We start from the raw sequence: 18,250 nt of genomic DNA on the forward strand, positions 1-18,250 counted from the left end.
AACAAGCTTTAACTATCAAAATCCAAGATGGCGGCCTGTCGGCCATTTTGTTCATCAATCGGTCCCAAAATGCAATATGCACAACTAAGCCCCTAGAGGAACCTGCACATGCAATTTGAGACAGATCCCTTGACTACTTTCTGAGAAATAGCTGTAACAAACTTCAATTGTCAAAATTCAAGATGGCAGCCTGTCGGCCATCTTGTTTATCGATCGGTCCCAAAATGCAATATGCACAACTAGGGCCCAAAGGGAACCTGTACATTAAATTTGAGAAGAATTCTTTTGGTACTTTTTGAGAAATAGCGGTAACAAACTTTAAACTATCAAAATCCAAGTTGGCGGCCTGTCGGCGATTGGTCCCAAAATGCAATATGCACAACTAGGCCCCTAGGGGAACTTACATGTGAAATTTGAGAAAGATCCCTTCAGTACATTCTGAGAAATAGCAGTAACAAACTTTAACTATCAAAATCCAAGATGGTTGCCTGGCGGCCATTTTGTCGACCGATTGGTCCCAAAATACAATATGCACAACAAGGGCCCCATGAGAACCTACATATGAAATTTGAGAAACATCCCTTCAGTACTTTCTGAGAAATAGCGGTAACAAGAATTGTTAATGGACAGGAAGGACGGACGGACGACAGACCACGGACAAAAAGCGATTTGAATAGCCCACTATCTGTTGATGGTGGGCTAATAAATCTGGATGTTTTTCCCCCAGGGGAGATGGTAAACTTTATTTAGTTCACAAGTCATTTTATTGGATAGCTATTAGATATTAAATGTGGTCCTGACTGACATTATATATTTCCAAGGTAAATCAGTACTCAGGTGACCATCAAGGCCTCTTGTGCCTCTTGTTTTAATTCGATTGGAGAAGGCAGATCTTGATACTTTTATATAGACAATTAAAGATGCATACAGTTGATGAAGTAAGTAGCACGACTGCTTACATTTCATTTTTAAGATGATTTGCTCTATCCTGTATACACAGACAGGAAAATTAATCGCCCCAATATTTCTTTCTTAGTGACCGATATGCTTTGTGCTTTATCTCCCTTCTACTAACAGTTGCTACATTCAAAGATACATGTATATCACAAGCTATCCTATGAAAATACAAAAATGATGTGTGTAAAGTACAATTTACTGTTGACTAGTCCCCAACCTTCTGGTGAATGTGACGTCTCACTTTGATATGATTTTTGTGACTCCACAATCACTGGAAGGTGAGACTAAACAACAGTTAATTGTACTTAACCCACATTGTTTTGATCTATCTTCCTGCATTTAAAAAACAAATTTCTGTTCAACAACAGACAAAGAATCTCAGACTCGCTGAAAAAAAAACCATTGCATGAAGCATACATATTTAGTATTAATTCAAAGTTTGATGTAATGTAGTTTGTCTGTATCTGTTAGAAGGAAGATAAATATCTGAATAATGGCAAAAAATAACTAAAGACAAATAGGTTTAGTGACAATTTTATATAACATGATTGTGTTATAGAAGTACACATATATATTCACAGTTATAAATCAAGGGAGATAATCACAGTCATAATATCAGGGGAGATAATCACAGTCATACCTGGTGTACACAGCACACATGTACCGGTACATGTATCTAACAAATATAACAATACCTTCATTAACATACCAGGTAACCAGTGTTTTATATTGTCGGGGTAATAGAGATTATTCTACAGCTAACATCTACAGCTAGATGAGATATTTCAAATATATTTTGTATTTACTTTAGGTCATATGATCTGAAACTAATTCTTCAATCAATAAATTGGAGTAGCCAGAATTTTGGTAATTCAAAAGAATCTTTTAAAATTTTCTCACTTCTGTTTCAAACGATTTCATAACTCTGAACAAAATTAATGCAATGTAACATCATTCCAGACTGATTTAAAACTTAGACGATGAGTGATATACAAGTATCCATCCACCAAAATATTATAAAGCAAGATGTCAAAAAAGCTTACCATCCATCAATCAACATGTATAGAGCGAGGAAAATATTCTATATAATGCTGAATGACAATGTGCTTATGTGGTTTGTAAACTTATTTGTGAAATGGCTAAGAATAAAATACGAAAATATGTAAAAGAACTGGCCACAAATAGTTTCCATGTTAAAGAAAAGACAACCTCATTTCTTCATAGTGCTTCAAAACAAAATGAACCTTGGAACCCTAGTATGATAAAACCTTAAACTGGAGAAGCTCCAGAAACTACATAAAAGTGAATACCTATTTTAAAACACTAATTATATATCTTAACAAGACCATTGTGAAAATCAGTCCCAAAATTGAGGTAAAATCATATCTGGAAAGCTTTTTTCTTCAACAAAGCTGAAAATATTTATCACAATGATCTTCTTTAGGTACATTACACTTTGCTTCACTGAGGTGAACCAGTGATGCATGATTAAAATCGTAGATAGAACATGTATAATGTAATACAGTGGAACTTCCCTAAACCGATCATGGTCGGTGCATATAATTTCAGCCGGTTTAGAGGGTTGGTTTGGAGAAGTGAACCAATTACCGTTCATTAAAATTGAATACGAACCTTTCTCTTTATTACATAATTACTAGCTCTGCTTGTTTTCCTACAGTAAACAAACCGTGTGCAAGTCGTAAACCTATGTTAAATATCTAAACAATAGACATGATTAAATAATTACACCAACATCTCTGGTATAATTACCGTGTACATATACCTATTGCCTTAACATCTGTATACATGCCCCAGGACATGGCATGCGACGACTATGGATACAGGTACGTGTGTATTTCACGGTCGGTTGATCAGACCTCAATGCAATCTATCAGTTTAGTTACATTTGACTATTCCGATCTCATAATCGGTCCGGTATTCGGACTTGGGAGGGATCGGTTTTGGGAAGTTTTATTTACTATTAATAAAGAGGAATTCATTCTGTACATGACATCCATGTTCGGTTTCCATAGGTGATCGGTTTTGAGACGGTTTGGTTTCAGGAAGTTACACTGTAGAACCTTAACAAACATTTTCTTTATTGTAGGTCAAAGGTCAAAATATAGGTTAACTAATTTTCATATACATGTATACCACTTTTTGACATTAAAATAACCCTTCGAATAGGAAGATTTAACAAGTTGTAATGGTCACTCCTAAAATCAACAAACCCAAAGCCTTTCTAGCATAAGATACAGAACAAACTATTCTAATATCCAATGGCCTTCCACTCTGACAGTCCTACATAAGTATGAAATAATGTAATTTCCAGTTTTAACAAAACAAATTGCACTTTTAAATATGACAACATAACAACAAAACTAAATTATATGAAGAATAGAATCAATTAAAATAAGTTAAATCATACAATGTCTCATTAAAGGTCACTTCTTGTTGAAAATAAAAAGTTTATGATATGAACATACAATTAAAATCAGCAAATTCAACTAAATATGTGCAATATTTCGATCCAATATAACAGTATTGTTTTTGTTTGAAAATACTTGAAAATATTTTCTGACACTTTTTCCCTTGGCAAAGAATAGCAGTAAAACACAATTTTCATTGATAGATGACTTTTCTTTTTTTAATCAGTCTCGTAGCTCATGACACAATGTACTGAAAATTGTGGCAACAGTTTTTGTTCTATATGATAGAAGGCACTGCAAGGAATGCTAGTAACTTTAACAGCCACACTATCGTTACAGTTTTGTGAGGATGGCAAGAGCACTCGTGTCCCCAGTCTGTTGCTACTGTAAGCTTTAAGGCTTTATATATGTCATTAACTTTTCTTAAGTTTAGTTTTACTTGAGCTTGGGGACTTTGAAGTTGCCCTTGAAGCAGTACTAGATGACTTGGTTACAGATGATTTTGGGGCGTTAGTTTTTGATTTTGGGATGTTGGATTTCTCTGTATCTGATTCCGACTTTCCCAGAGTAGACTTCTTAGTTTCCACTACTTTAGACACAACTTCTCCTTTTTCCTCCTGTTTTTCTTCTTTATCACTCTCAAGACTTTTAGATCTAGCTTTCAAAGCTTTTGCATTCTCATCAATCTTTGCATGATCTGTTTTCACAATCTCTTGTAGCTCTTCCTGTAAAATAATAACAGTCTATTTGGTAAATGATGTTTCAACAATAATTTGTCCAAACTTTCTTCATGTATCACTAGAGGAAAAACAACTTTCTGCAAATTGTGTAGATTTCCACTGAGCTAAATGGTAAGATGTTTGCTTTGAGAATATGAAGTTATGAAGATTTGTGTATGTACCCAGGTACCAATATTTTCTGTTAGTTTTTATGACACATTTTCTGCAGATTCCTATGAACATACCTTCCATCCTAACTTCTCTGCCATGAGAAGACAACCATCATCACAAGTGCCTTGCCAAAACACATCTCTGTAAAAAAATAAAGACAGTTTGATATGTGTTAGTAGAAAAAATAAACAAAAAATTATTTTGCCGCATAGAATACCATACTAAAATACAATGTATATATATATGACTTTCATGATATTAATCATTAATCACCAATGTGAATGAATCTTATCAAAAGTCTAAACAAATGGTATTATGGATAAATTAGGGAATATTGATGTACACTTAAGCATTCGACATCTTTCAGTTGGCAGTCATAGCGCTTCATTTTGGATTTGCCTCTGTCCAGTTGGCATTCATTTTGGCTATGAAAGACAACTGAAAGACCAAGGGATTTTGCATATATAATGAATTAATAATTCGTTATTGTCCAGGATAGAACAGCCAATTTAACAGCCTTTTTTCCATGATCACTGACACGACGATTGTGACGTCACAATGATAATGACATCATAATAAGCGATTGAAGTTCATAGTCTATATGACTGCCAACTGCGCTTGGTAAGGTTACATAGTGGGGCTGCAGTGAAAATGCAAATATAAATAGATATTTTCCTGCATCTGCATTGATACACTTACCTGTAGTTATCTTCGTCATCAAACTTGAAGCCTCCTCCAAACATTAACATGGAGATTGGATTGCTTGGCTGGAAGAGAGAAGAAAATATTTAATTAATGTGACAATTACTGAATAAATGATCTTATATTCACTGTGCAAACAATTATGTGTAACCTTAGGGTTTTAAACAATGTACAGTTAAACCTAACTAACAAAAAGTCAACGGAGCATGGTAAAACCTCAAGTTATTTTAGTATTCAAATTTTGTTTATTTAAACATAGACCAAGAAGATACTCCTAATTTAACAGGACCTTTGAGTAAATGAGGTTCGACTGTATCTTATATACCTGGTAAGATTAAAGACTCTAAATTTACTTTAAAAAGAGACATACAAATTAAGTTCTTATCAAGAATGCACATTCCATATAATGTATATTTCAAAACAAAGTCAGGGGCTGTCAGAATTTTTGTTCAAACGATGACCTTGATTAACTGTCAAAGTTAAATAATGACTCCGACCTGTTTTCTAGGTCACATGAATCAGAGACAGGGTTATGATATTTGGACAGTGACATGCTTGAAAAACTTTTTATTCTTCAGTAGTACGATTTAATTGCAATGTTTAACAACCATGACTGTTGTGTTTAATTTTCTCAATCAAAGCACATCAGCTAGCAATCCATATCAGAAGAGAAGTGACCAATAAGGCCTCCAATGTCACTTACCCCAGATCCAGTCTTCTCCAAGTTTATGTACATCCTTGGACAATGATGCTGAGTCCTGAAAATGAAAACAGTATACAGAACAGGCAACACTCATTCAGACGGATGGACAAACAGACAACCCAATTCCAGTATACTTTCCCTTAATTTCTTTGCGGGAGGTATAAAAACTTCAGTTTTAACTCAAGTCTGCACTTTTGTTTCAAGAAATTCAAGCAAGGTCTTCCATTCCTATTGATATACTTGGTTTCACAGCCAGACTTGTGTGTTCCAAGTGGAATTCATCTTGATGGCCATCACAGAAACACTTTAATTTTACACTTAACATTGGACCCCTATTCTTTGTATAATTTAAATTGTAAGGAATAATGGGTAAAGTATAAGACTGATGATCCTGTATAACAATTATAACCTCTGATTTTGATGTAGTTCACTAACCTACCTGTTCATGAGAGATGCAAACGGCTGTACCACTAAGGATGTCCCCATAATCAGCAGTAGGTCACACTCCTTAAAGTCCTGGTCAAACAAAACAACATATTTGTCAATCATCTCAACATTTTCTTCACCAAAGTCATTGAAAAAGTTTCCACTTCTTTTTACCAAATTATCCATAATCTAATCTCTTTCTTTTAGCATTTCATCAATAGCATCACACTTTTCAGTAAATACATGTTTTGTATATGTGCTCTTTTGTAAGACGTGTTGTGTACAAAACATGAGAACATACACTAATAATACTAGATCCTTACATCATGCACCAATTCTCCAAATCTTTTGGGGAGAGATTCTCCAAAGAACACGATATCTGGAAGGACAAAATTATACATATATATTTTTTGTTTTGTTTCAATACCCCTGATTCTACAATGTGTGCTAAAACAATGATAAAAGAGAGCAATATCTAATTTGCATACACCATAAAATTGTGTGCATGAATATGAACTAAAAACAAGAGGCCCATGGGCCTTAACGGTCATCTTACTATTAGTACAATACAACATAGTCATTTAAAGATTTTAGCCTATTTGACCTCTGTGACCTTGATTGAAGGTCAAGGTAATTCATTTGAACAAACTTGGTAGCCCTTCATCCCAGCATGCTACATGCTCAATATCAGTACCCTGGGCCTTCTGGTTCTTGAGAAGAAGTCATTTAAAGATTTTAGTCTATTTGCCGCCCATGACCTTAAATGAAGATCAAGGTCATTCATTTGAATAAACTTGATAGCCCTCCATCCAAGCATGCTACATGCCCAATATCAGTACCCTTGGCCTTCTAGTTCTTGAGAAGAAGTCATTTAAAGATTTTAGCCTATTTGACCCCCGTGACCTTGAATGAAGGTCAAGGTCATTCATTTGAACAAACTTGGTAGCCCTTCATCCCAGCATCCTACAGGCCAAATATCGGTACCCTGGGCCTTCTTGTTCTTGAGAAGAAGTCTTTTAAAGATTTTAGCCTTTTTGACCCCTGTGACCTTGAATGAAGGTCAAGGTCATTCATTTGAACAAAATTGGTAGCCCTCCATCCCAGCAACCTACAGGCCAAATATGAGTACCCTGGGCCTTCCGGTTATTAAGAAGAAGTCGTTTGAATGAAAAGTTTACGCACAGCGCACGACGACGGACGGTGCATGATGGCAATAGGTCATCCTGACCCTTCGGGTCAGATGACCTAAAAATTTGTGATTCTAGACCATATACAGTACTTCAATGTCTGCTGATTTACAATTTTGTAAGTGTTAACTCAATTTACAGTACATTGATGTACATTGTATGACTACAATTTTATATCTAATTTTGTTTTGGTGATATTGCATGGAACATTTTCAAAATGTTTTGTGGTTTACTATAAGCTATATACTAACCTGGTTTGACAATGTTATCTTCACAACCTGGTTCGTTACATCTGGGGATTTCCCCTGCAAATACTTTTTCTGAAATAAACATGCAGAAAGTGTATTTTATGTGAAAAATAAGAGCAACTTAAATTCAGTTAAATGATTTTACAGCAATTACAAAACAATTTGAAACTAGATTGAATTACATGGGTTCTTTTTATCAATATTTGCTCATGTTCTTCCATAAAAAAATAGCATGATTATATCACATCAATATACAATATGTATTTGTATAATGTACAGTATATCACATCAATATACAATATGTATCTGTATAATGTACAGTAAATCACATCAATATATATATGTATCTGTATAATGTACAGTATATCACATCAATATACAATCTGTATAATACTTTCCATTTCCATATTAGAAATACCTTTGAAAAGGTACAAAAATTATATATGTGTGTCAATATTATTTGTAGCAAGTAGGTATTTTATTTGATATAAATGATGTATACAGATACCAGAAACATTTTTTCTGTCTTATTTGACACAGTAATACTTTTTTTTCTGTTTCCTACACTGGTCTAGGACACCAGACATTTATCAGTATAATGTATACTGTAAATTGGGACATTTTGGTATCTGAAAATGTTGGCACTTTTGCACCAAAATGGGTGTTCAAATTTTGGTGTGTTTAAATTTGGCATTTTCATGTATTTAGATTTCAATAGACAATGTTCCCTCCTGATCACTGAATTACCTTCTATAAAATCTTGACTGTACTCCTTTTCACAAATAAGGCAGTGAGCTGTACGGAAACTCCCATGAGCCTCCACTAATTTATCTGCTTCAAGTCCTGCTCGACTCTCGAGTGTGTCAATGTTCTACAAAGATAGGGAATATTGAACACACACATGTCAACTGAATAAGTATTGAAGATAATGTTATTATTAAAAATTTGGTAATATTGTACATGTATCCTACCAAAAGTAGTTTACTGGTGAATATTTCATCTTTTAAATGTGTCAATTACAGCTAAAATTTACTATACAACACTGATAAGCATTCAGCTCGAAAATTCTTGGTAGACAAGTGAATGAGATATCTTATCATAATACCACAAGCCCTCGACTTCTGGGTGAGAACTTGAAACACGTCGGCCAGTTGCAGTGTAATGACTACAGGTTGGTGGTTATTTTCTGGGTACTTATACTTTTTTCCACATCCCAAACCTGGCACATCCTTATGTGACCCTGGCTGTCAATAGATCATTAACAGCAACAAAGTCTAAACCCAAATCTAGATACAGCATTAGTTTAATATTCTGCTTTGGTTTGGTTTTATTAGTTAAATGTCCTATTAACAGTCAGGGTCATTTTAGGACATGCAAGGTTTGTTGTTGGAGGAAAGCCAGAGTACCAAGAGAAAAATCACCGACCAGTGGTCACTACCTGGCAACTGTCCAACATGGGATTAAAAGTCACAACCCAGAGGTGCAGGGCTTGTGGTGTTGAGACACTGCAGCCCCTAATATCCTGCTATACATTACCTGAGTGTAATGACGATGAAGTAAGCCTTTATCAGCAAGCAGCTTAATGAAGTAGTGACATGGGGTGGGCTGCAATCAAAAGACAATTTAGACAAAATAGAATGTATCAACATAATAAAATACAATGAAACAAATCATCAATGCATTCCATAACACACTAGGAAGATTCAATTACATACTGTAAATTGGGATATTTTGACGTCGGGAAATTTTGGCATTTTGGATAAATTTTGGTGCTTTCAAAATTGGCTTTTCCCTATACTTTGTACATTTTGGCATGGAATGGAAGATCAAAACTCTGTATCGCATAATGGTCTATTTCTACCTGCTGGTATATGCATTTATCCCACAACAATAGAAACCGGCACCATAAGTTTTAAAGCCATATCGATACAAAGATATTCCTTTGAAATATTGGTTTTCAATATAAGTGCTTACAGTAATACTCAAATATTTATTATATACATGTACATATTTTCACAAAAGGAAAACTCGCACTGGTAACAGTGTTTTTTTCCGTTGACGAAACATACCTTAAATGTACATATGTTTACATAATGTGATTGAGTAATTTACCTAAGAGTGATATATGCGTTCACATCAGTAATACATAATGTGTTTATGTATTGATATATATATATACAGTATACAATAACGTCAAATTTTGGTGTGTTCAATTTTAGCTTTCATGCCAAATGCCATATCAGCCAATATATACATATAGTATAGAACTTTAGTATATTATTAAAGTGTACCAATGGATTTTTCCCTAAAAACTCACATAATCAAGGAATAAATCAGAACTGGACTCAAATAAAAGAACAAAAGAGTATAGTGTCAAGGAAAATATCCATTTGTCAAATACCAAGAAATACCACACAAATATTTCAATTTACAGTATAAATGTATATCATACAATGGAAATATTGCTGGAAAACTTCATACTTTGAACACGCCTGGCCATAGCTCTTTCGCAAGAAGGAAAAATGGTTCTGGATTTTTCTACAAAAGAAATAGCAAACATATAGTATAGAACTTAGTATATTATTAGTGTACATGGATTTTCCCTAAAAAACTCAATAATCAAGGAATAAATCAGAACTGGACTCAAATAAAAGAACAAAAGAGTATAGTGTCAAGGAAAATATCCATTTGTCAAATACCAAGAAATAGCCATTGACCCAGAAACAGCATATGTCAAACAATACACTATCACTTAATACCAAAATATAGCCCTTGTCATTCTAATACCCAGAGTAGCTATGTTGAACATTACTTACCTAGAAAAAGACAAATATATAAACAAGAGATGGTCACTTACCCAGAAATAGCCTATGTCGAACACAGCCTGTGGGTGAGGGAGGTTGTATTTCTGTAAGTTGTCATAAAGTCCTGTGTTTGGAGATCTGAAGTCAGGAATACCTGCCGCTGCAAAAGTATTTCAAATATGAAAGAACATGTCAAAATTTAAAAAAAAATATTTTGTCTCTTCTAAATATCTAAGGTGAGAATCTCTACCACATACTGTATTTGATCGGGAAACATTGTAAACCTTGATTCTCCAACACTTTTTAAGCTTAACTGAAACCAAAGATACCAAGCATTCACTCCCCAACTTGTCACATTATACTGACCATGGTGACTAAACTACTGGTATCAAATATGTTCTGGGCACCAACCAGTACATGTTCATGTCATTTGAAATAATACAGAACTACAAGTACGTATATGGGGGTACATACACGTTGAAATCCCTGCTCCAGCCATTGTGATGATCTTTTTACATTTCCCACTTTTGATATAATTCACTACACCGTCCATGTCCAGTGTGTCCAAGAGCTTTTCTGGGGTAGGTGCAAAGCCCAGGGACAGTTTCATCATATCCATCAGCCATTCTCGACCTAGGGTAATAAAAACAAAGTCTTGTACAATACACCTAAAATATCTCCTTCCATGCTTCACTTACCATGGTAATAAATGTACATAATGTTGCTATCTGATACAAGAAATGGAAATCATTTGATAAGTCAAGTTATGCTTTTTGTTGAAAGTATTATATAATATAGCTAAAACAAATCTTAAAGAAGTGTTCATAAACTCAAGTAACCGACAGAAAATCTCAGGTTTTCTGCTTTTTATTGACCAGAGATCTATATAAAACACAATGTTGTTATTGACAACATAATCAAGTATAATCCAGTTTAATAATCATCATCTTAGCTTTATAAGACATGTTAGTTTCAATCAAAACTAAGAGTCAGTTTTCATTTTTTGATAATTAATGCATTTTACTTAGAAATTTTGAAATGGATTTTGTGAATGTCAAACTTAAAGCATCTTTGTTGAAAGGTAACAAAAATTTGGCTCTGACACATAAAGTATGAACATCAGATATGCAGTACTTACGCTCTGCAACTTCCTGAAAATAATTTTGACATATAATTACATCAGGCTTTATAGGAAAAGTATCAACACAAGCTCTAACTTTAAGGATCGTCTATTAAAACATCAACTGAAAATATCAAATCATTTAATTCACCAGTCATACATATGGTTATAGGATTTCACATGTTGAAGGGTCTTAATTAATAGTGCTGTATTATAGTAATATACTTCCATCTGCCATTGAGTTATGTTTGTACTTGAAATCAGAGCGAGATAGCTATCGGTTTGTATCCATATTATTTTACCACATAATAGTCATCGATGGAGACTGGCGGGTGATTGCACTACACTACGCTGTTCACTTATCACCCTTGAGTCTGCTCAGCCAAACAAATCTTGTTTTTGATTATGCCACTCAATAAATAGAAACCAATCAGCACACCTTTACAAAAAAGAATCTGTAAGTGTATTACGTAGCATAGAGCAATTAACCATGTCCCCGACGATGTATGATTTTTAGCTACAGAAGTTAACAATATTTTGTTATAAGTTTAATAGAGTATAGACAAACCTTTTCTGATTCTTCTTTAACAGGTTTTTTCGCTTCCTCTTCTTCAGGAACAGGTTCTAAGGGAAATGATATTAGCATATCTATATGTACATGTATATAACATCATAGCTGAGGAGACTGCTATCACACTAATAGGAGTCTAAATGTGAAAGGAAACCTGAGAACCTAGGGTATCATTCCACGGTAGTCTAGGTGAAATACCATGGCATTACTAATGTGCCATCAATACTGGGCATGAATCCTAACAAAACAAACAAATTACATCCCATGTTGATATTTTTGTAGGACAATTTTTTGAGATCATATGTAAACTAAAACTGTCATAGAGGAGGCCAACTTATATCCCTGATAAAGATTACATCTGTTCAGTAGTTTAGGAGGAGTAGCCATTTAATGGTTTTGCTATAACAAAGATGAATAACTCTGAAAAAGGTATCTTGCTCCAATATGCATTGATAACACACATCTTCACTATATAAGGATTATTTCCACAAAGTTTTCTACTGCAGGTCAGGAGGAGAAGTCGGTCAAATGTTGTGTCTACAGACAGACAACTTCAGGGAGGAGGGATAATGATAAATGAAGGGGCCATAACTCAATGATGTCAAATAATGTATGGCAATATCAAAATGGTCAAAATTTTGTTAAATAAAGTGTAGTAAATATGCAATTTTCACAGCAAGGTTGAAAAAAAAGCCTAATTACACTCAATTTTGAACTGTAATAGCAGAAAAAGACATTTTCAATAAATAAATAAAAAAAACATAATTAACAAAACAATCTGACAAAAATGGCTTATAACAAAGGAAGGTCTCTTTATAAATCCATTTATTTTAAAACAGTAATGTTCATAAGTTATACATGTACTATTGCTTAATGTTAATCATTTGTGCTTGGCCTACATTCAAATGTGATATGGTTACTGGTAAACAGACACACTACCACACACTACTGATTTATACTTAATATTCAGTGTTTCAGTTGCAAATTTTGATATTCTGCCAAGAACATATTCAGGGAAGACAACATACCTAGTAACTTCCTCATTTCTAGTGATCACCTCAGACACACATAACAAAGAAATGTACCTAGTATTACATTACAATATACCTGGTAAAGAGCAGGTAATTCAACAACCTTTGATACAGTACCTTGCTTAATGTGATACCACAATAAACGGTTTTAGTTTATATTCAATCAATTTTGAACTGTTATGTGTTTACCTCCTTTACACAAAATCTTTTAGTTCAAAGCCAAATATAAGATTTCTGGAGTGAATGAGCTACCGGGTATGTTCAACTCACTCATATAAAGATATTTAGAAAACACTATGGATAATCCTTACCAAATGCAGTAAATAAAATTGCATCAAATTTCTGTAAAATTTCAGGGTACATGATTTAATTGTCAGATGGTCTTGGATTTTTAATGTTTAAGAAATACATTGTATGTTAAAGATGAAATCACCTGCCTAACTATTACCACAGTTTTTTAACTGGGGACTGATCAGGAGAAAGAAGATTATACTGATGATAACTAGCAGATCTACTCCAATTTAAAGTTACTGGCTTGTGATAGTTTAAAAATTAGCAAAAACTGTTAGTTATGATAAAGGATAACTCAAATGAAACAATTACATATAAGAACAAGAGAGGTAGCAAGTGTACTGGATATGACAAGAGACCCACAGGACCTGAGCACTCACATAAACAGAAAATATAACTTTGACTTTTGATGATACAAAGTTATGGCATACTTCTGTTTCTATGGGGTTATCTTCTTTGAAGGTGAAAATTGAATTACATAAATTATCAACAAATACACTTGTTAAAATACCCTGGAGACTTCACCTCAGCAGGCAAGTAATTATAAATAAGCACGAATGGTCATCTAAAATCTAGCATCAAGTAGGAAAATAATTAAATATGTTAACAGTTTTTTCAAGATGGTGACTTTGGTGGCCATCTTAGATTCGGACCTGAAGAAAAAAAAACACTTAAGTCACCTCAGGATCATTCCTGGCAAGTTTCAGCTTAATCCCACTTGAAACTTGAGAATAAGTTCTGTTACATTGAACTGGCCTACATAACATCACCTGAAGTCTCTCAGATTCTGAGAAGCATTTTCCGACTTTTAAACGACAGACATTGCACTATGGTATGAATTTACAGTACCTCTCCAGTGAGCAACTGAGTTAAATGTTAATAGAATTTCAAAAGAAACTGAGGTTAAATGTTATTCACAGAACCAAGCAAACTTCACACTAATGAAACATACCATATTCTAATGTGTGTACATCACCAAATGAGATCCGTTTTTTATTCCCATCTGTAATACAATAATACTACAGCTGCAGCATGCAGAATTCTTCCAATTATATACAATGTTCAAAATATCTACATGCATTTTGGTTTGTCTGATAAAAGCCACGATTCCACATTTAACACAGAAACAAAAGAATTTTTGTTAAAAAGCATTTTAAAATCCATGCAGCGGCAAAGGTCAGGACAGATGAGGCATAGAAAAATTTATTTGTGAAGCGATACCATATTCAACTAAATACGAGCCAAGGGCACTAAAATAATTTACAATATTAATGAGGTCCTTTAACGAAATAATTGTCCAAAGTAAACATAAACCAATTCACAAAAGAACAAAAAAATAAATTCAAGGTAAGTTGAGGCATGGAATTAAAAGGGGTGGGGGTACTTTTTTGAGCATGGAGGCTTATTGATCAGAATATGGTAAATATATAAAGACTTCCCAGAGGCCAGGTGCTGCTATAGGGACTGATAATTAGTCTCTTCATCAGCCTCTAAGGAAAAAGCTGAAAACCAAATCTACATAACAGTGATACCAAACCTACCTCTAGGTCTTTCTGAACTAGTCTCAGAAGAAAGATGTCATGGGGCAACTATCTATACCAGTATGCAGTACTAGTGTTCAGCTATTTCACATTTTGCTACAGTCATACTTCCTTGTTAGCCCCATAGGATGTCTAATGATTATAAGCAGAGGAGGAATATAATTAGACTGGGTTGAAAATCAGCTACCAGATAGCTCTGCAGTACAGCATTTGGCTAGCATTCGGAGGACCCGGGTTCAAATCCTGGTCTGATCACTACTTTTGTAGCTCAGACCAGGAGCCATGCTAATCGGGGCTGTGGGAAACACTAGGGCCCAAACTAAACTACCCACAGTGATGGTGTAAGGTTCTTGTATGTCTTCCAGAGCGAAGACTTTAATTGCAAAAAGGCGGGAGGAGTGCAACTTCGCTAGCCATGGGTACAGTAGTATATGATACTGAATCCTTGGCAGATGTCACGTCAAAAGTAAGTTCCTGCACTTCGCCACCTGCTGGATAACCGCAGTTGCTTCCCCTTCCATTTACATAATAAGCTGCCAATGAAAAAGCTTGTATCATTGTTGTATGAATTGAAAAATTGCAGTGCCCTTTGAATTGCACATGTTGTTTGCGATAGATTCAAAATACCAAAGATAAACATGTTTGAGAGGCATTAGTTTGTCAGTTCGGACACTGGCTTTTGTGTTTCATGCTTCAGTGTCCAATTTTGTCAGGAGATCGCAGTTTATCTTTGCATTATTTTGAGAAACGTTTTTAGTGTTGGGAATCGGTTGTAAAATGGTAATCGATCATCGGTTTAGGACAATTTACTAATTATCGATTTTATAATCGGATACTATTTATAGAAAGCTCTACTATATTTATATATTTCACCTTTTAGTTTTTCTGAAGAATTTTAGAAAGATATCCACTGAACCAACAGTCATGAAGAAGTATTTTTTTTTAATTCAAATTCTTGAGTATCTATGATGTTTAAAATATTTTGATATGTGGTTTTGCACTGATATATAACATAATAAAGGTTCAGAACAGTATAAGATAAGCATGAGTTATCTCCCATTTTAATAATCGATTATTACCTTTCATAATCGATAGTCTTTGGAAAAATCATAATCGATCGATCATCGATTAAAATCGAGAATCGGTCCAACACTAACAGAAACCATGGTACGCTTCAATTTACAAATGTAGGTCACTACTATCACTTCGGTTCAGTTTTGTTGACATATAAAAACTGTGTTTTCATTGGTCGCCTGAACCTAGCCGCATCCAATCATAATTTGAAAGCGGGACTTCAATTTTGACATGACATCTGCCAAGGGTTTCAGGAAAAGCATCGGACTGAATACCCTTAATTTGGCTGGCGAAGTTGGGAAGAGTGTGGCGGGATAAGACCAGATAGCTCAGCGGTAGAACATTCGCTGCCAGCTACATTTTCTTCTCTCCTGTAACAAATGAATTAACCTTACCAGAGATTAATAAACTATGTAGTCATCTACCATAATTTATATTAGACAAAAAGTCATTTTCTATTAATTTGAGGTAGTACATATACCTCACTGCCTGTAGCAGCCTGAATGTACTCTGACCCTTAGGCTAGTAATACTTCATTTAACATTTTGACAGATACTGTATTTATATATTGCAGTCTAACAGACAAAATGTTAGTCTTTATGAGAATCAGAAACAGCACCCCTGACCATCCCCTCTTTATTAATGAACATTTTACCCAGTCCACCTAAAAGCAGGAAGCATATATATATTATTGTTCGTCTATTAAAGTTATATGTAATGTTATCATGCGAAATTAGATATCATATAAGTACTGTATTGTACGTATTGTAATATTACATGTAGTTGCACAATGCCTGCTACCCTAGTCTTCATATTTTTTATTGTCATTCCTCAGTTCTGAAATATTTACCTTTTTCCGATTTTTCCGCCATCCCGATTTTGCGTTGATAAAAGGATTGTTATATGCATGTAACGTGTCTGAGCGACAATCGACACACACTTGAACTAGCCTATATCAGTAGATCTTTGGTGACAAAACCGAAAGTTAATACTTTGTTACTGTACATATGATACAGTCAAGGCGCACTGGGTCGAATCGGTAAAGACTACCTGGCCGATACGGAATCCTAAACAGGCAGATGTTTTTGATTTCCTAGTTCAGACTTATGAAATCATCAATATGATAGGCCTATTAGGCCTAGGCTTTAGAACATCGAGTTTTCCAGTGGTAGATCATGGGCCGTTTTCGTTTATTCGGAACAACCGGTTCGACCGTTGGCTAAAGTCTTTATTTCAAGTATAAATCCTGTCGGACCTGCGGTTTTTTAGTTAGGCCTGTGAGGGCTTTGAAAACAATATAACATCACCAGGTCCGTCTTTAATAAACAAACGAACAACTAGATCCAACCAGTCAAACCGTATAATCGAAAACGGCCCAGGCTGGTGTATTTCACATCACTCAAGGCAACAACAGTGTGAGGCACAAACTTCTAAATTGACCATGATCAGCGTGATTTACACGCTTGATCCAATTCTAATTGGTGGCTCGGTGGAGCACCTTGGCCAGTATAGTACGGATGAGTTTTAAATTCTAAACATCATTGCAGTTCAAAAGAAAAAAAATAGCTTTTTCTAAAACCGATGTAAACTTTGGGTGTCACTTCTAGTGCGATTGATTTTTTTTGCCCCATTACAATATTAGATATTTTTCAGCATTTCTTGCTAAAATTATAAAAGATAAAGAAACAATATAGCAGCAGAAACATAGGCCGTTTTCGATTATGCGGTTTGACTGGTTGGACCTAATTGTTCGTTTATAAATTAAAGAAGGGCCTGGTGATTTTATATTGTTTTCTGACGAGCCTTGACAAAGCCCTTACAGGCCTGTATCATAAACTACAGGTCCGTCAGGATTTATACTTGAAATAATGACTTTTACAAACGGTCGAACCGGTTGTTCCGAATAAACGAAAACGGCCCTAGACAAATATGTTTCTGATAGCAGATCGGCCGTTTTCGTTTATTCGGAACAACCGGTTCGACCGTTGGTTAAAGTAATTATTTCAAGTATAAATCCCGACGGACCTGCAGTTTTTGATACAGGCCTGTGAGGGCTTTGCCAAGGCTCGTCTGAAAACAATGTAAAATCACCAGGTCCGTCTGTAATTAATAAACGAATAACTAGATCCAACCAGCCAAACCGTATAATCGAAAACGGCCATATATCTAAATAGAGATTATAATTTAACACTTAAATGCTTAATTGATACATGATTTACAGCAAAAATTATCTGTATATGGTAAATGTCGTCGCACAGGCGATTTTAGTGGAAAAA

At 34.7% G+C, this 18,250-nt stretch overlaps 1 protein-coding gene across 2 annotated transcripts; it reads right to left on the reverse strand.

The window, feature by feature from the left end:
- Window positions 1-1,479: 1,479 nt before the first annotated feature.
- LOC138318848 (NAD-dependent protein deacetylase sirtuin-2-like) lies at window positions 1,480-17,402 on the reverse strand. Of its 2 annotated transcripts, XM_069261602.1 has the most exons (16): window positions 16,825-17,402; window positions 14,312-14,362; window positions 12,035-12,090; window positions 11,485-11,497; window positions 10,821-10,979; window positions 10,400-10,506; window positions 10,024-10,080; window positions 9,079-9,147; window positions 8,290-8,413; window positions 7,546-7,614; window positions 6,431-6,486; window positions 6,121-6,197; window positions 5,682-5,736; window positions 4,976-5,043; window positions 4,351-4,417; window positions 1,480-4,111 (listed from the first exon to the last, which is right to left on the reverse strand). In XM_069261602.1, exons 1-16 carry the CDS (start codon window positions 16,844-16,846, stop codon window positions 3,800-3,802), a joined length of 1,362 nt encoding a protein of 453 aa, XP_069117703.1. In that variant the 5' UTR covers window positions 16,847-17,402; the 3' UTR covers window positions 1,480-3,799. The 2 variants fall into 2 exon arrangements, with proteins under 2 accessions (XP_069117703.1, XP_069117704.1); XM_069261603.1 differs by lacking the exon at window positions 14,312-14,362 and having other exon boundaries at window positions 16,825-17,401.
- Between the last annotated feature and the right edge of the window lie 848 nt (window positions 17,403-18,250).

This window comes from Argopecten irradians, chromosome 3, assembly GCF_041381155.1.
Source record: "Argopecten irradians isolate NY chromosome 3, Ai_NY, whole genome shotgun sequence".
Classification (NCBI taxonomy): domain Eukaryota; kingdom Metazoa; phylum Mollusca; class Bivalvia; order Pectinida; family Pectinidae; genus Argopecten; species Argopecten irradians.